This window comes from Gloeophyllum trabeum (assembly GCF_000344685.1).
Source record: "Gloeophyllum trabeum ATCC 11539 unplaced genomic scaffold GLOTRscaffold_00008, whole genome shotgun sequence".
Taxonomy (NCBI): Eukaryota; Fungi; Basidiomycota; class Agaricomycetes; order Gloeophyllales; family Gloeophyllaceae; genus Gloeophyllum; species Gloeophyllum trabeum.
In genome coordinates this window covers 1,081,837-1,099,052 of record NW_006920417.1, presented here as the reverse complement: position 1 = coordinate 1,099,052, position 17,216 = coordinate 1,081,837, and the positions used below count along the sequence as shown (strand labels likewise).

Sequence of the window (17,216 nt, the reverse complement as noted above, 5' to 3'; positions counted from 1 at the left end):
AGGAGGAACGTTTGCAAAATGCCTCATCTATTATTGTCCTTACCACGGCTCCCATCTTCTCGCATGATTATCGGATTTCCAACACAGGTTAATTAGCCTCGCAGTGTGAGCTCTACTATTAATACTGATAACCAAACGTTGTCTTTGATACACGGTTGCAAGTAACTCCACATGCCTCATACGAGCATCGGGCGCAGTGGGAATGACCTAACGACCCTTTCGAAACATGCGGGGACAATGAGTTCGTGTTATCGCCAGAAAGGCTCCGCTGCGCCCCGGATAGGACCGGTAGACCACTCCTATTCGCCTCGAATCCAAGAACCAGGGATGTGTACCAGCCTCTGGGCGAGGTGAACTAACGCTCAAGATTTCCCCGAGCTGTACCAGTAATAGTATGTGTTTAATTGAACGGTTCAATTAAAGACACAGACTAACTTAAACAGCTCGTTAACGCGTCCTCGCCAGGCCAGAGTGTATCTTTCCCTCGATTGACGTGAATTCTGATCCCAGTACGCACGCTGGCTCTCGACCGAAGCCATGGAGTGGGAATCTTTCCGAGGGACGAATGATGTCTTCCATACTCAACTCCCACTCGCGCGCTTCGCGAGCGCAACCCGGATTAACCCGTGCGTGAGGACGCTATGATAGCAGGTACCCAGCACCCCATATCGCCACGCTTCCTATTCCCTCCATGTCCCAGGCTATAAAACGAAATTCGCTCTGGCTGGTTCTCTCTTGAGTGCTTCCCCCCCAGCCCTTCCCTTCCCTCACCTCACACTAGGCCTAGCGCCAAAAACCTTGCCCCCGCCTCCTCCTTTCCATACATCACTCGGAGCAGACATGTCCCACAACGACTCTAGCATGCTCAAGCGCGAGAGCGGCAGCGACTACGCACCGGAGCTGACGCACCACCAGGTCGTGCAGGTATCGTCGCCTCCGCCCCCACGAACGTACGGCAACCCCGTACGTATTCATTACCTGCGTCCTTTCATGCTGTATAGCTGAATGAGACGGTAGACCCCCTTGGGGATGTTGGCATACGGGACTGTCTTCCTGTGCTCATCATTATTGACGCTCGGCACAGCCGGCGTGAAGACAGCCAACCTGGTCCTCGTCTTCGCCATGTTGTACGTTGTCCTCCAAACAATCTTCGTTCCTGTCTATTGTCGCTGACAAATTACGACATAATAGCTACGGCGGTATCATGCAGACACTCGTTGGTATGTGGGAGATGTTCCTCGGGAACACGTTTGCGGCGACCGTCTTCGCCACCTACGGCGGCTTCAACTTCACGTACGGCGCGCTGTACCTGCCTGAAATTGGTCTTGCGTGAGTAGACGCTGCTGTATCCGAGTTATCTGCCGATTTTGACCGCTCGTTCGCTTCGTATAGCGCTGCGTATTCGGTCAACGGCGAGGTCACGGAGGAGTTCAACCACGCCATCGGTATCTTCCTCGCCATCTGGGAGTAAGCATATTATTCCTATCCGAGTACTACCCTTGTCACTGACGTCCTGGCTACTCCTCTAGCTTCATCACGTTCCTCTTCTGGTGAGCCCCTCTCCTTTGAGACGTAGAAACGGAACCGACGGAGTTCTGACTCTCAATCTTACATAGCATCGGCTCATTAAAGACCACCTTGCCCACCGTCTTCACGCTCGGCTCCACAGTCTGTGCACTGACATGCCTATCTGCCGCGTCCTTCACCGGTTCGTCCTTACCCTCAGCTAGCTCCACCCGTATGTAGTCATTCTGACGCGGGGCTTCTCTGGCAGGCAATGCGCACCTGAACACCGCAGGCGGCGCGCTCGGCCTCGTCGCCACGGCCGGCGCGTACTACGGCGCGTTCTCCGGCTTCTGGTCGCAAGAGTCGACGCTCAAGATTATCCGCCTGCCACCCATCGTCCTTGCGGACCAGCAGGCATGAGTGATCGGGTAGTCCCGGATACAGGACGCCTCTGCGATGGCTACAATAGCGAGGGATGTTTCGATAAAATGATATGCCAGGTGTATTCATTGGGTCGGGCGTAGTTAGGATTTTGGGGTTTACTGCTAATGATGAGAGGCACTTCTAGTTACGCCACTGTACGCGATTCCTGTCGACGGATCTACATAACTGTCCGCGGCGGGTATGATAGAGCTGCATATATATTCCATATGTATTCCAGCACCCACAAGCGGGCCCGCTCCCCCTTCAATGCCTCAAGACTTGCCAGCTCGCCGCTCAAGACTCTTACCTTCGGGGACAATCCGAAGTCGGGGCGAAATGGCTGAGGTGTTGCGTGAGACATGTACTATAGGTTCTACCGAGCTGTTGTTCCCGAGTCGACCATGGTCATGGGACGGGCTCGCGTGCGACAACCAATTATGAGTCCCGAGTGTTCAGGATGTCCGGGGTTGCTCCGAGTCACAAGTCTAGTACCTAATCCGAAATGGAGAAGGCATTTCTTGATCAGGACTTATGTTTCTGCTGGGGTAAGTACAGTCTTGGAGCCAGAAGATACCCATGGCCTATATGTAACCAAAAGATTATAGCTACCTGGGTTGTATTGCTGGCTGAGGCTCAGGAGCACCGCTCACAAGCACGTACCCCAGCCGATTTTACATTTGTATGTTTATGTATTATACCCAGCATTTACGGATGGTATACACCAGCGGACAGCAGCGCACGCAAGATAAATAGAAACATACCCTCAAGAATCTGCGTCCAACTTCGCCAGCTCCACGAGTATCTCATCCTTTAGCCCCGCCGTCCTCCTGGCAGGTAGCCTCATCTCGGCGTATATACCTTTCGTAAGGAAAGTCGGGTTGATCGCGACCGTGTCTTCCACGACCTACATTCACCAGACCCACCCGTAAGTTTTCGTAAAGTGGGTAATGGACAGGGGGCACAGAATGAGAGAAGAATAACAACGCACCTTGGAAAAATGTTTGAGCCTGCTCGGGAGGATGAGCACATCCGGCGCGGCCGCCTCCGCGCACTCTGCATCGAGCGCGAGCCCGGCAGAGTGCGAGACGTCGAGGTTAACGTCGTGCGCGAGCTCGTGCGGGGCGGGGAAGATGGGGTAGAAGCTGCCATCCATAATCAATAATCAATTATCCGCACGCATTCCGGACCTTGAATTCAGATTTCAAGAAGGAGTTAAGAGAAACTTACCTGTGCTGCTGCAAGACGTGTCTGCAGAGACTCGACATCGCGTCCTGCGGCTGGTCGACAGGCGTTAGGCTGCGTTTGAAGTACTCCTCCTTGCGGAGGTGGAAGAGCACGTCGACGGTGCTCGCGCCGAACGTGATCCCGTTCAGCGAGAACCGCGCGGGGTTGGGCGCGAGGTGGATGCGCTGTAACAATGGCCAAGTTCGTCAGCATCTCGCCCCTTTCGCCAGGAAGGGTATTCATAGACGCATGGGAAGGGAATGTACAAACGGACCGGGTCGGACATGAGGCTCGCGGGGAGCTCCGCCTGCGGGAAGACCGCGTGATCTGAGATGATATCCTTGACGGAGGGCACGAGCACCACCGCGCTCCCGGGGGCGCTGGCGAGGAACTCGGCGAGCGGCGCGAGGAAGGTGTCCCGGAAGAGCTCTGCGGGCGGTGAGGACGCGAGGCCCTGCCGGATGTACGGGTGATCGGTGGAGATGAAGGGGCCGAGCTGGCACGGTGCGGGTGAGGTGGGGGACGGGGAGGAGACGGGAGGGGCTTACGAGGATGAGGACGTCGGGCTTCTTGGCTTTGATCTTCTTGAGCAGGTCTGTCCAGGGTTTGTACCCCAGGTCGGTGTCGGGTGTGTATGGTCCGCAGGCGATGAACACCGATCCGGGATCGTCGCCTCCACTTGTTTCTGATGCTTCGTCTACGGGTCTTGTTCTGAGGGGGGGTAGCTGTTTCACACTTTCTCAGCCCTGTCCGCACCACTGAAACAGAATATCTCGACGCACGTTAAGGATTTCTGTAACCAAAAAGTATCCCCCGCCCCCATTCCTTCCTCTCATCGCCACAATCGCTCCGGGGAACAATCCGATCCCTGCTAGCTCCCCTCCACTCGGCGACGCAGTGATCTTCAGGGACGGGTCGAACCGGAGGGGCACGCGCGCGCCGGAGCCAAGCATCTTGGACGTCTCGAGGACGACGGAGGCGTCGTTGAGTTTCGTGGAGAGGGACTCGGCGTCGGGGACGATGCGGCCTACTATCGTGGTTTCTTCCTGAATCGAGTGGGTGGGTTGGACAAGGGAAGGGAGGGTGGAAGGAGACAAGTGCACGTACGTCTGTGGAGGATCCGGGGTCGCCGAATTCGGAGATGGAATAGTACGTGCGGATGAGCTCTGCGAAGTCGTCGATGCGGTCGTCCAGGACTGGTGGGATGCGTCAGTTAGTACCGTGTGGTGCCCCAATCCGCGCCGCACCTTCGCTGCGCTCTGAGATTTTCTCGTACATGTACCTGTCTAAAGCACATTCTCTGTACATGAGATAGACAATGTTCAGGAGCAAACACTCACAAGCGCGCTTCTTCACAGCAGCAGGATCACTGCTGGGGCCGACGAACTTGACCTTGCTTGGGCCCGCCACGCTCGCACCCGCACCTGAGCTCTGCGCACCCCCCACAGTAGACCTCTTCACCGGCGTACCCATCCGGCCTGGTAAGCCCAGCACCGGCGCCCGGCCCCTCGTCATCCTCCCGCTCAACTGCGCACGCGCCTTCTTCGCCTGCTCCTTTGCCAGGTCCTGCTGGATCGCCGCCTTGATCTGGTTGACCGAGTCCATGGTAAATAGATTGACGCTGCGCCCAGTATTAAAGTTCAGCGCCTCCCATTTGTAGTAGACATTCTCGGGCGTGATGTGGAAGTTCTGGCAGAGCTTGATGCCTGGGCACAGTAGGGAAGGCTGCCAGGGAAGAGGTGCTGAAGGAACGTACATTCAGAGAGCAGGTCCTCTTCTGCAAGCTCGTTGTGTTGGAAGTATTGGAGGAGCTCGATGCGGAGCTCGGTGGATGAGGAAAAGTCGATTGCCATGGTCGGTGCTGAGAGACGCGTCGCGTTGTCACGCCGCGCTCAATCAGACGCGTCCGGTCACAGGTGTGACAGTGTCACTCTGCTCCTGATCCTTGCGAGCACGTGGACGGTGGCTGATGCTCTCTATCATCCTATGCCCGAAGAGACGCTAACACGACAGGATAATTCCCGGTCTCCACGAGGAACTCGAGTTGTTTCTGGCTGCGTTCGACGACGATTTGGCTTGGAACGTTTCAGGAACAGCTGCCCCAGATGATTGTCCGGGGTAAACTGGACGGATCAACAAATGCTTTGCGCTTCCCAGAGTCTCTGGCTAAGCGAATAATGCCGCCGAACTTCACAGAATGGTCGCAGCGCAGATAGCGTCAGGTGAATCCTCTGCACGCTGACCTGTCTTGCTCTGAGCGTCTCGAGCGCAAAACCCGTCACCGACGCCTTTCGGCCTCCCCAGGCACGTCAGTCCTCAACAGAACTAACTCACCAACATCAAGTCACGCGTTCCGCCTACCATGCAGCCAAGCTCTTCCCCGCATTCGCGACCCGCATATCACCCCGCCCCGCCAATCACGACGCGGCGAGCCATGAGTGCGGGAAGCTCTGTCCTTAGTAGCTGCCCATAATGGCTAATATATCGTTGTCTCATGGTGTTTCAACGGCTCTGTTCTACTGGTTGGGTTCCCGGGGCGCCGTGCCTTGCTGGCATAACACATATATATTGTGGACGGAATCTGCCCGCTACGAGGCTCAAGACGTCCCCATCCGCCATAGGCCGTCCCGACACAGGACACGCCCTTGATCCCAAGTCGGAGTCCCCACGATGCTGGCCCTGCTGTACTCCCTCGCGGCACTCTCCTCCCTCCTCGGCGCCTTCGCCGCGCCCGCGGTCCACGAGCTCGAGGACCGCAGCGTCACGGCGCTCTCCGCAGCCCAGCTTGCGTCGTTCGCGCCGTACACCCAGCTTGCGAGGGCGACGTATTGCCCCGGGGTCTCGAACTGGCAATGCGGTGGTATGTCCACGCTCACCCGGCGATAAACTCTAAGACTCAGCTCTTGGAATTCGTAGAGGCGTGCAGCGCCGTATCGGACTTCCAGCTTACCCTCTACGGTGGCGATGGAAATGCCGTCCAGTACTGTGCGTATGGCGCGCTCCTACTTCCATGCAAGTCCCTGAATCTCCTTCGCTCCTCGCAGATTTCGTCGGCTACCTCCCCAGCCAACAAACAGTCGTCGTCGCGCACGAGGGCACGGACCCCACACAACTGTAAGCCCTCGCTCTACTACGCTCTGTCACTAACTAACCGAATCTCAAGTCTCTCCGTCCTCACCGACGGCAACATCATCCTCGACGACCTCGACACCTCGCTCTTCCCAGGGCTCACCGACTCGACGGGCATCCAGGTGCACTCCGGGTTCGCGCAGGAGCACGCGAAGACCGCGAAGCCCATCCTCGCCGAGGTGAAGCGCCTGCTCGCGGCTGAGAACGTCAAGACTGTCACCACCGTGCGTATCCATGCATTCATTCTTCCTGCCGCCACGAAGAACACAGGCTAAGTGGTGCTGACACAGGTGGGCCACTCGCTCGGCGGCGCACTCGCGGAGCTGGACACGCTATTCCTCTACCTTAACCTGCCTAGCGACGTAACAGTCAAGGGCATCACCTACGGGAAGCCGCGCGTCGGCAACCCCGAGTGGGCGGCGTACTTCGACTCCAAGGTCCGTTTGCCCCGTCCCCAATTCTTCTCCTCACCCTACTCCGGTGCTGACCTTCGACCCACCCGTAGATCAAGAACTTCAAGCACATCAACAACGAGGAGGACATCATCCCCATCGTGCCCGGGCGCTTCCTCGGCTTCCAGCACCCCGCGGGCGAGATCCACATCGTCTCGCCCGGCAACGCCGTCGCGTGTTCCGGTGAGTCTCGTCTCCCCCCCCTTTTTTTATGCGTAGATTGCTGACGACACCGGGCAGGCGAGGACGACGCGACGGACTCGCATTGCACGATCAAGACCGTGCCGAACATCTTCTCGGGCGACATCCTCGATCACCTGGGCCCGTACGAGGGGATCTCGATCGGCACGATATTCTGCTAGGCCGCGGAGAGAAGTAAAATTCACCAGTGTATTTATTACCGCTTTTTTCGTCGGGTTTATTTCATTCGAGGGTTTTATGGTTGCCACACTTGACGAGGGTATGCATGATTTCAGAGCCACAGCGGCGTCGGACGAGGAGTGCCTAAGAAGGCTTCAAGGCTTCTACGGTCTGACGGATAGCAAGATATTCTGCCACAGTTACAGGCCTAGGTATCGCCAGCTTCAGTGATCACTGACGATGTGTTGCTTCCAGAACGATTTCTGGGATGTCTTCGAACCTGCCGTTCCTTCGTCTGCAGCTAGCCTTCGCGACCTGAACTGCTTGCAGTGATGCTTTATCTATATTCTGAACATCAAGGTGCTATGAACCGTCAGGCAGTGGTTTGTGTAGTCCTTCAAAGTTTCAGGGGCAGGTGGGAGCGCTTACAGCTGCAGGGAGCTGTTTCCTCTGGACACAACTAATCCTTGAGATATATGGTGAATATATCTAGGGAGTTCGCAGGCAATGTCCTGATCCGTCCATGGCGACTTGTATCTCGTACAATCTCACCTGGGAGCGCCGCGGGAACTCACGCCCGACACCAATACGAGGACAAAGACGCACATTATACAAAGTACAATTCCATGTAGGGCTACCGCGGGTCATTAAACTTACACATCGTACATACACGTTTCTCGACTGGTGAGGCTTGTACGCGGTCCGAACATTTGAGATGTGTCGCGCGAAGCTCGGACCCTCCGGTCATGTTACAGCAGATGCGGAGGCAGAGGCGCACATATCGTGACGGCTAGACGCACTTGCAGCGTCGTCAATGGCAAACGCAAGATCAGCGACTACTCCTCCATGGCTTCAGCAGGTTTGGGCTCTTCCTCGGCAGCCGCAGGGTCAGCGGGGACATCCTCCTTCTCCTCCGCAGCCTCCTCCGTAGCGGCAGCGGGCTCCTCGGCGGACTCGCCCTGAGCAAGCGCGCTCTCCTTCACGGGACTCGTTGCTCCGTTGTTGGTGGGCGATACCGAGAGGGACGGGTGCGTGGCCGAGGGCGAGGACGCATGCGGGATGCTGATGGGATCCGATTAGCCTTAGTCAGGAACACGAGGCGGGAGGAAGAGCGGCGCGCGGGCTTACTTCTCAGGGTTGGGGATCGCAGTGCCGACCGTATTTTGCGGGGCTTTGCCTGCCTTGGACAGAGCATAGTCACCAGAGTCGAAGTACTTGCGATCCTGGAGATGAGGGGGCGATGGAGAAGGCAAGAACGTCGGCTTGTCAGAAGGATGGCCAAGTCAATATCAGTCGATGTATGCTCACCTTCTGCATCTTGGTGAGGACATTCTTGTGGGTGGGCAATTTACCATACAGTCGGAAGAGCTTCTGCTCCTCCTCCGACAAGGTCTGCAAGCAATACATATCCGTAAGTATTTTCCAACTCAACCATTCAAATCCCGAGTGAGCCACATCGAAATATCCCGATGGCGCGAAACGAATATACAACCACAGGCGAAAGAGACTCACGCTGATGTCGATCTTCTTGAGCTTGGCGGGATGCATTGTGCAGCAACAAAGTCACAGATGAGGAGGAGGAGCTGAAGACACACTCCGCAAAGGGTGGGGAACGGGGCGAGTGAAGACGGCAAAGATCCAGTTGCAGCAGGAGTAAGTACGCGATGCTGTAGTTGTCTCTACGGAGCATCCGCCATCGCGAGGCGACTTTCACGGCGGAGTGTCGGAGTTTCAACCTCTGTATTGACGTACTAGTGGGCTATTACGTAACGCTTATATCGTTTGTATTGCCTCAGCCCGATCATTACGCGTACGCCCGACCCGCGCCAGCAATTCGACAGGTAAAAGAAACATGATGAGGAACGACATGTCGTTTACGCAGACAACACCGGTACCCATCCATCATCAAAGTTGAGAACGACGTCAGGGTCTACATTTGGAAGGTCATCCGGGGCACATAACAAAGGAACGGAGGTCGAGGGGCTGCCAGGAAAAGCATTATGTCGCCGAACCAGGTGCATTCCAGAACTGCCGAGGTCGAATTCGTCTTCGAGATCCCTCAAACCAAGGTAAGTCGTCCCGGGTTCCGCCCCGTCTCGCTCTTCTTGGACATCAAGGTCTTCAAAGGCATATCCAGGCTCCGAAACTACGCGTGAAGGAGGCGCAAGATCCGAAGGTACCAGAGAAGTGAGAGACATGGGGGGTGCCTTTGTTCCTACGACTTCTGAGGCATAAGAGGGCGAGTACACCGGAAGCTGACCAGAAACCAGATCGTATTCCATCCAGTCTTCCTGCCAGATGTTGGGCGACTCGTTGCGCTCTACGGGCGACTCTTCTGGAAGCCAGTCCTTTATGAATGCGATGTCTAGCGCGGGAGAACAGAGAACATCTGAAACAGTCCCAGTTGCATGCGGGCGGGGACTGAGAAGAACGTCGGACAACCACCCTCCTATCCCAAACCACGTTGAGTACCTCACCTCCGCGGAACTCTGTCCGGAGCACACCCACCTTGGGAATCATGACTAGAATCCTGCGAGGACACAGGAGACTCCATATCTTCTTCCCAAAGCATGCCATCATCGTCGAAGCACCCATGACGCGCTACAGCTTCACTCGCATCCGCATGTTCAAGCATGGTATCCTCGTGGCAGACGTTATCTTGCGAAGCAGACAACAGCTTAAGTTCTTCGTCGGGCCAAAGGTCTTCAGAATCACATCCACCTGGGGAAGCAAAAGCACGAGGAGAGTCGGAATCAGCGGCGTCCCAAAGGAGCCCGGGGGGATCTGCATCAGACAGCGCTGCCCCTAGATGAGCCGAGGGACTCTGAATTAACGAGAATGCGTCGTCCGGTTTGTCCGCAGCACCGAAACCAGATATAGTACACTGCAACAAATGTCAGCTTTTATTTATCGCGCATATATCGACAGACTTTGAAGCGAGTAGGGCGGATGGTTTGGGCAAAGAGCCTTCCCATCGCCTGGCAGATAGCTTCGGCGCTGCCGTAGTCTTCAGGAAGATCAGGGGGAGGTACTATATCTTCAACACCGCACGATTCTAGGAGACGATGGAGTGTCTCAATCCGAGCCGCGGTGATGCTCTGCATTCGACTGCGGAAGCGCTACGGGGGCAGATAAGCACTGAAACCGTGTATCCACACAGCTGGTACCTTGAGGATCCGTCGGCACTTCTTTTGAAATATGGGGTTGGGAGACCGCTCGACAATATTGAGAACAGACCGTGCGATGGAGGGTGTAAAGTGCATCTCTGAATCCAGTTTCTGCAGCCAACGTCCAGTTTATGTAGCCCACATGTCCGAGCAATCACTAACCGATCTCCAAGGTCCGAAGATTAAAGGATAACGACTGTGAGGGATTAGTCCCCAAATGCCAGACCAAGGGTCAATCCTACCAGACGAGATGTGTGGATACGAATTGCCGAGAGACTTGGTCTAGGGCTGTTTCAAAGGGCAAGAATAGCTGTGGCGAGAACGGTTCCGCTTCCAATAGTATACTAGTGAGCTGGGCCCACTGCGTTAAGCAATTGTCGGAAATACCATCCGTGACTCCAGAGAATCTCCAGTTGTATACTAGCTCGATAGAATCCAGTGTAACAGAAGGGAAAGGCTGGTCGAGCGGCACAGGGCGCGAAGACGTGAGCGTAACTGCTGAGGGTCGTTAGTTGAGGTGGTAGGGCGTGGGATGTATACCTGCGTTGCGGCAACGCGTCTTTGTCGGACGCGTAGACTCCAGATAGATTATCGACACCCAGCTGTTCCGCGTTCTGTCATAAAGGTGGATAAGGGTCCGCAGCAAGGGTCATCACCGTCCACCTGCCATTGAGAGATACCGATGGAAATGGGCAACCAGCGCTGAAGATTCAACAAGATCACTGGCAACTCTAGACCCGTCGACAAAGCCCATGAACGTGAGGACCAGGGAGCGCGGCAGGTGCACATCCAGCTCTGCCGGATATCGACCTTTCGCCGGGTAAACGACATCCGAAGGTGTATCCACGACAAGACGGTGGCAGGCATTCAGAACCAGTGTAAATCCTTCGGCAGCATGACGAACGACGGTACAATAAGAGATAGTCGGCATAGCATTAGGAACGGGCTGGCCTGGCGATGAGGGAAAGCAGATGGTCGTGGTGGTGGCGGTACAAGAAACAGACGCATACAGCCACTGCCTTGCACCGGAGACGCCGGCACTGCTGCTCAAAAGCACTCAGGCTGCTGCGACCGCCCTTCGTCTCATCCGCCAACGCTGACGACTGCCCCGTCACGACCGGCACGACCGCTGGCGCAATGGTAATGCGTGTCTCTGCTTTCGATGCGCCGCGATAGACCGCTCACGCTGCTTTCTCATAGGCGCATGAACTGGACCAAAAGATACAGGATGTGTACAAGAAGATCCAGACGGAGCGCAAGGTCCTCGAGGCCGGCCGTCTGCTGCGCCAAGCGACCAGCAACCCCGAGGTCCTAGCCAGCAACGACGCGAAGATCAGGGAGGCCGAGCGCTCGCTCTCCTATTTCGAGAATACCCTGCGCGAGCTGCAGTCCCGTAAGCTGCAGCAGTCGCAACGCGACGATCATTCTCGATCCAGCAGCACTAGTTCCGCCCAGCTTGGGCTGCCTACATCTCCCCGCTCGGCGACAGGTAGATACCCCTCCGTCGCGTCCGACTATGGTCCGCCTGGGCGCAGTGGCCGGCCACCGTCGTCACCCAACTTGGGACCCGTCCCTCCTTCAGATGACGACCATGGCGGCGTACCGAAGCCGAAGACATATACCAACCTAGATTTGATAAAAGCAGACTCGCCGCATACAACGGCGAAGATCTCGCGCATGCTGCATCAACTCGAATACAAGCTCCAGATCGAGAAGGAGTACAAAACGGGTATTGATAAAATGGTGAAGTTATATCAAGCCGAGGGCGATAAGAAATCAAGAGCCGATGCGGAGGGAAAGAGAGTAGAGAGTGAAAGGAAGATCCAGCTGCTCCAGAGTGCTCTCAAACGCTACAAGAACCTGTACGTACTTGACGATGCCGGAGAAGAGGAAGAAGGTATGCCTCTCCCTGTGTTGTCTCCTTGAATAAACTTCATCCTTTTGCACAGAGCAAGACGAAGATGGGCAACGCAAGGACAATCTGCGCTCAAAACCTCTCTCCGGTAAATTACAAATCACCATCAAAGGTGCGCGCGAACTCGACCACGCCCCCATTGTCAAAGCCCGATCCTCCTCCAAGCAAGTCAGAGAGACCTACATTTCGCTGCGTGTCGAAGGGACCCAGTATGCCCGATCACACCCCAGTCGGACCGACCGCTGGAACGAAGACTTTGACATCACCGTCGATAAGGCTAACGAGCTCGAAATTGCCATCTACGACAAGCAAGTGAGCGAACCCTACCCAGTGCCCATTGGTCTGCTCTGGATCAAGTTGAGTGACCTCGCCGAGGCTCAGAGGCGGCAAAAGGTCATGATGGAAAGTGGAGCGGGCGGATGGGTCACTGCTGGTGCTATGGGTGGGGATGCTACCAGCCCGCCGATCTCAGGGCAGAATGGAGATGCTACTTTCGGTGTGGCGGATAACAGGGGTATGATTGGTGGAAATTTCACGAATATGGCAATCCAGAACGACGGCATCGACGCCTGGTTTGCAGTGGAGCCCGCTGGTGCTCTCGCGATGCACATAAGCCTTGGTGAGTCTTCCCCTAACTGTGTTCTTTATCGGCTCTTCGTGGCCTGATGCCTCCAAAGTTAAGGAGAACGTCCGGAAGCGCCCGCTCGACACGCCCGGACGTCTGGGCCGTCAAGGTGCCGTCCGCCAACGGAAAGGGGAGGTGCACGAGAAGAACGGCCACAAATTCGTCCAACGTCAATTCTACCAGCTTATGCTTTGCGCATTCTGCAACGAGTTCCTCCTCAATGCTGCCGGATATCAGTGCGAAGACTGTCGATACACCTGTCATAAAAAGTGTGCCGAGAAGATCGTCACCAAGTGTATATCCAAGTCAAACACAGGGGTACGTGGATATCTTTATTTGCACTCATGATGGTGAAGTAACACACGTACGCGGATAGGAGGACGAGGAGAAGATCAATCATCGCATTCCCCATCGGTTCGAGCCATTTGCCAACATTGGCGCGAACTGGTGTTGCCACTGCGGCTACATGCTACCACTTGGCCGTAAGAATGCCCGCAAATGCACAGAGTGCGACATCACCTGCCACGCAACTTGCGCTCACTTGGTCCCCGACTTCTGCGGAATGAGCATGGAGACAGCGAACAGACTTCTGCACGACTGGCGTGACATCAATCGAGCCAGAGGCGGAAAGAGCGTCTCACAGGCCCGCCCGAAGCCCAAGCAGGAGTCGACACAGAGCCCGATGCTGCCGCCTGTGGGTCTGGAGGGCGATATGGGTAACTTGCGCTTGACGGGAGACATTCCCCCTCTCGATCAAGCGTACGGACAAGCCGCTCAGGCTCCCGGATATGCACAACAGCCCTACCCGGCTCAGGCTCCTCCACGTCCCCCGCCCGGCGCTAAGATACCCCCAGTGCCTCCCTACACGCAGCAAGGAATCGCGCAACCTGTCCCCTCTCGCCCCTCCTCCGATTACGAGCAGGTTCCTCAACCTGGACCGGGTGGATATGATGTGCGTACTCTACTATAGTATTGAGACCCTCTGAATAATTCTACTTATTACAGCGAGCATCACCGCAGCCCCCTGTACCGCCAAAGCAGTATCCTCCTGCTGGCGCTCCCGTGCAGGCCCAGCCTCCTGCCGCACAACAGCCAGTACCTGCTTCTCAGCAACAAGTTCAGCAACGTCCACCAGCGGCTCAGCAGCAGGTCCGCAGACAGTCGACAAAGAGGAAAGTCGGTCTGGAGGACTTCAACTTCCTGGCTGTGCTGGGGAAGGGTAACTTCGGAAAGGTCATGCTGGCGGAAGAGAAGAGGTCAAACAGTCTCTATGCCATCAAGGTGCTGAAGAAGGAGTTCATCATCGACAACGACGAAGTGGAAAGGTGCGCCTTGGTCGTTGGTTTGACCGTCTGAACCTGCTTTAAGACGTCTTCTGCAGTACTCGCTCAGAGAAACGTGTCTTCTTGACTGCTGCGAAGGAACGTCATCCCTTCCTGCTCGGCTTGCACTCGTGCTTCCAGACGGAGACTCGCGTGTACTTCGTGATGGAGTACGTCAGTGGTGGTGATCTGATGTTGCACATCCAGCGGAAACAGTTCTCCCTACGGCAAGCGAAATTCTATGCCTCCGAAGTCTTACTTGCGCTGGAGTACTTCCATCAGAATGGTATCATTTACCGGTAAGTCTCACAGGTGCTCTCTACATGTTTTGCATTTAACTGAGATAATGCAGCGACTTGAAGCTCGACAACATTCTCTTGACGTTGGATGGCCACGTCAAGGTAGCTGATTACGGTCTTTGTAAGGAAGATATGTGGTACGGCTCAACCACCAGCACGTTCTGTGGAACTCCGGAGTTCATGGCCCCAGAGGTAAACTTTAAGCAGGAAATGTCACTACAGCCACTGACATTGTTGTCAGATTTTACTGGAGCAGCGCTACGGCCGCGCCGTCGATTGGTGGGCGTTCGGTGTGCTCACCTACGAGATGTTGCTCGGTCAATCCCCGTTCCACGGCGACGACGAAGACGAAATTTTCGATGCCATCCTTGAAGATGAGCCTCTGTATCCTATCACTATGCCCCGAGATGCTGTATCAATATTGCAAAAGGTAGCCCTACCATCATCCGCGTTTTACTGATTGCTTACGTCCCATTCAGCTCTTGACCAGGGATCCCACTCGCCGCCTTGGTTCGGGCAAGGATGACGCCGAAGAGATCAAGAGACATCCCTTCTTCAAGGACGTCAATTGGGATGATGTATTACATAAACGAATCCCCCCTCCGTATTTCCCGACGGTGGTACGTTTGACTCGTAAAACCATTCAGCTGCTCTCTCACTGTATTCTGCAGAGCGGGAGCGCGGACACGAGTAATTTCGACGAGGAATTCACTCGAGAAGAGCCGACATTGACACCCGTGTACGGTCAACTATCTGCTCGTGATCAGGCGGAATTCAACGGGTTCTCCTGGGTACGCGTTTGCCTTTTCCCCCAGAATTTGTTGACGCTAATCATACTTCATTGCAGGTGGCTTCGTGGGCGGATGTATGAACAGAGTAGTCATTTTCATTATTGTAGTTGGTTGCATTCCCCCTTGTGCCTGGTCTGTCTGTCTGTATCGGATACCTCTTGTTCGAACTCTTGAGAAGATGTCATCATTACGCCCCGGCTTTACGATAGGATAGCTCGGACGCCTGTACCTGTATCAAATCCATTCGCTGACAATTCACTCGTTGACACGATGGCTGCCCGTGCCAGGCAGGCCGGGCCCTGGCGCGTCTTCGCTCGTAGACTCCTCTGCGCTTTCCCGCCGCCGGCGAGTGAGCTCCTGGAAGCTCTGCCAGAGCTCGGCGATGTGCTTGTATTCCGTCGTCATGCCCAGAATCTCTTCCAATTTCCGATTGGACACGTTGCTGGAGGAGAGGAGTTCCTCGAAACCCTGCGATTCGGGGTAAACTGTGAACGTCCCCGGTGCACGTCGCAGGGTCATTTACCGCGGTGATTTCGCCTGCCAGGCGATCTCTCTCTTTCTCAAAGAAGGTAGGCTCCTCAGAGGTCGACATTTTCAGAGTTTTGAAGGTACATCCGCGTTCCAAGGGTGGCGGGAGGAACCAAAGCGCAATAATTTTAATTGGTCACGTCGCGTCGCGCGACGCGCTCAAGTCTCGGATAATTACCGCCACAGCAGTCATTAACGAGTCTTTAGCTTTAGGGTGGAGGTGAGTCTAAGGAATTAGTTCTAGCTTCCATACCAGCTACGTGCTACCCATCCTGCGATACCTGCGACAACGGCTGTGGCTGCTGCAAGAGTAACTATATCCTGATCACTAGAAGTCCGCGTACTGACACCCTCGGCTGGCGTCCCCTCCAATGAATCATCCGTAGAAAGCCCAGTAGATGGTGTTTCAACACTGGGCAGAGCAGCCGCCATGGCGGCAATGTGCGACAGGAACTGCTCCTGCGTCTCCAGGTGCTGCGAGAGCTCCTTCATCCCGCCCTGGATCATATTCCGATTCTCCACCTCCAGCTCCTCGATCTTCTTCTCGAACGTCTGCGCGAGCCGCCTCCTCTTCCACGGCTCGACGAGCGCGATCGCGAGCACGAACACGACGACGTTGAGCCCGAGCGCCGCGAGCGAGCCGTACGTCGACGCGCTCCTAATCTTGTCCGACCACACCTGCTCTTCATGATACCTCGCCAAAATGCTCTGCATCAAGTCACTAAACGCGCGCTCGACCGCCTCCTCCGCGCGCGCGGCCTCGGCCTTCGCGCGCGCCTCGGCCTGCTCGTGCGAGTGGTCCTCGCGCACGAGGTGCGTGAAGCGCACGACGTCCGCGTCGCTCCAGCTCGACTTGCGCTGCAGGAGCTCGTTCACCTCGCGCTGCGAGTTGGAGCGCTGCAGCACGGCGTCCTCGTGCGCCTTCTTGGCCGCTCTAGCGTGCTCCCGCGCCTCAGATATTCGGGCCTCTATATAGCGTTTGTGGTAGTTCTTAGAATGCAAAATGGGCGCGACGTACCTTGCTCGACGACCCGTCGTTTGAGCGCCTCTATCTCGTCGTAGCCGGTGAATTTGTTGAGGTGGCTCCCGAGCTGGGAGAACGTCGTGAGCATCGACGCGGTCAAGTCGTCCGCGCGCTTTCGTAGAGCGATCGCTTTGCTCTCTGACCATCCCCGCAGCCGTTCCTGAGCTGCCGCTACGTCGACAGCAGTGGGCTTTGCACTTGAGCTTGCGCTGGCCTCTGCATCCGGCTGAGATTGGCTCGGAGGACTGCTAGAATCCGTGCTCGCGTCGGAAGGAGGAGGCAGCGTCGGGTCATGAAAAGCGTTCCCTGGCGTAGGCTGCGGTTTTGTTTCCAGCCATCTCGAGGAGTACGAGAACTGACGAAGCGGGACCGCCGCCCGAGGCAGTCGTCGTAGCGGGCCAGAGCCTCTTGAGAGCATGAGAAGCGAGACGGCATCAGCCACAATAATTCG

At 55.9% G+C, this 17,216-nt stretch overlaps 7 protein-coding genes across 7 annotated transcripts; 2 read left to right on the top strand and 5 right to left on the bottom strand.

Annotated features, from left to right (window-relative positions):
• Window positions 1–1,517: 1,517 nt before the first annotated feature.
• On the bottom strand, window positions 1,518–5,006 carry GLOTRDRAFT_116543 (DNA polymerase alpha, subunit B; the record flags this gene model as incomplete). The annotated part of the gene is made up of 11 exons (XM_007868814.1): window positions 1,518–1,547; window positions 2,726–2,833; window positions 2,918–3,071; window positions 3,157–3,338; window positions 3,428–3,649; window positions 3,702–3,878; window positions 3,936–4,199; window positions 4,261–4,349; window positions 4,401–4,439; window positions 4,494–4,859; window positions 4,910–5,006. 11 exons carry the CDS (start codon window positions 5,004–5,006, stop codon window positions 1,518–1,520), a joined length of 1,728 nt encoding a protein of 575 aa, XP_007867005.1.
• Window positions 5,007–5,823: 817 nt separating this feature from the next.
• On the top strand, window positions 5,824–7,078 carry GLOTRDRAFT_29189 (alpha/beta-hydrolase; the record flags this gene model as incomplete). Its single annotated transcript, XM_007868426.1, has 7 exons — window positions 5,824–6,013; window positions 6,070–6,138; window positions 6,198–6,267; window positions 6,317–6,506; window positions 6,573–6,719; window positions 6,788–6,917; window positions 6,975–7,078. Coding segments are annotated over 7 exons (900 nt in total), but the record flags the coding sequence as incomplete, so codon positions are not given.
• A 1,140-nt stretch (window positions 7,079–8,218) lies between these two features.
• On the bottom strand, window positions 8,219–8,642 carry GLOTRDRAFT_43519 (uncharacterized protein; the record flags this gene model as incomplete). The annotated part of the gene is made up of 3 exons (XM_007868496.1): window positions 8,219–8,317; window positions 8,403–8,486; window positions 8,607–8,642. 3 exons carry the CDS (start codon window positions 8,640–8,642, stop codon window positions 8,219–8,221), a joined length of 219 nt encoding a protein of 72 aa, XP_007866687.1.
• A 326-nt stretch (window positions 8,643–8,968) lies between these two features.
• GLOTRDRAFT_130102 (uncharacterized protein) lies at window positions 8,969–10,357 on the bottom strand (the record flags this gene model as incomplete). Its single annotated transcript, XM_007868813.1, has 4 exons — window positions 8,969–9,543; window positions 9,603–9,978; window positions 10,025–10,213; window positions 10,262–10,357. The coding sequence occupies 4 exons, from the start codon at window positions 10,355–10,357 to the stop codon at window positions 8,969–8,971; spliced, it is 1,236 nt and encodes a 411-aa protein (XP_007867004.1).
• Window positions 10,358–11,218: 861 nt separating this feature from the next.
• Window positions 11,219–15,293, top strand: GLOTRDRAFT_130101 (uncharacterized protein; the record flags this gene model as incomplete). Its single annotated transcript, XM_007868959.1, has 12 exons — window positions 11,219–11,401; window positions 11,462–12,158; window positions 12,211–12,795; window positions 12,854–13,119; window positions 13,178–13,753; window positions 13,807–14,126; window positions 14,183–14,422; window positions 14,476–14,614; window positions 14,664–14,852; window positions 14,902–15,042; window positions 15,094–15,213; window positions 15,270–15,293. The coding sequence occupies 12 exons, from the start codon at window positions 11,219–11,221 to the stop codon at window positions 15,291–15,293; spliced, it is 3,480 nt and encodes a 1,159-aa protein (XP_007867150.1).
• A 175-nt stretch (window positions 15,294–15,468) lies between these two features.
• GLOTRDRAFT_42742 (uncharacterized protein) lies at window positions 15,469–15,805 on the bottom strand (the record flags this gene model as incomplete). The annotated part of the gene is made up of 2 exons (XM_007868444.1): window positions 15,469–15,681; window positions 15,737–15,805. 2 exons carry the CDS (start codon window positions 15,803–15,805, stop codon window positions 15,469–15,471), a joined length of 282 nt encoding a protein of 93 aa, XP_007866635.1.
• A 156-nt stretch (window positions 15,806–15,961) lies between these two features.
• Window positions 15,962–17,198, bottom strand: GLOTRDRAFT_111396 (uncharacterized protein). The gene is made up of 2 exons (XM_007868812.1): window positions 16,760–17,198; window positions 15,962–16,709 (listed from the first exon to the last, which is right to left on the bottom strand). The coding sequence occupies exons 1-2, from the start codon at window positions 17,181–17,183 to the stop codon at window positions 15,982–15,984; spliced, it is 1,152 nt and encodes a 383-aa protein (XP_007867003.1). The 5' UTR covers window positions 17,184–17,198; the 3' UTR covers window positions 15,962–15,981.
• Window positions 17,199–17,216: the final 18 nt, after the last annotated feature.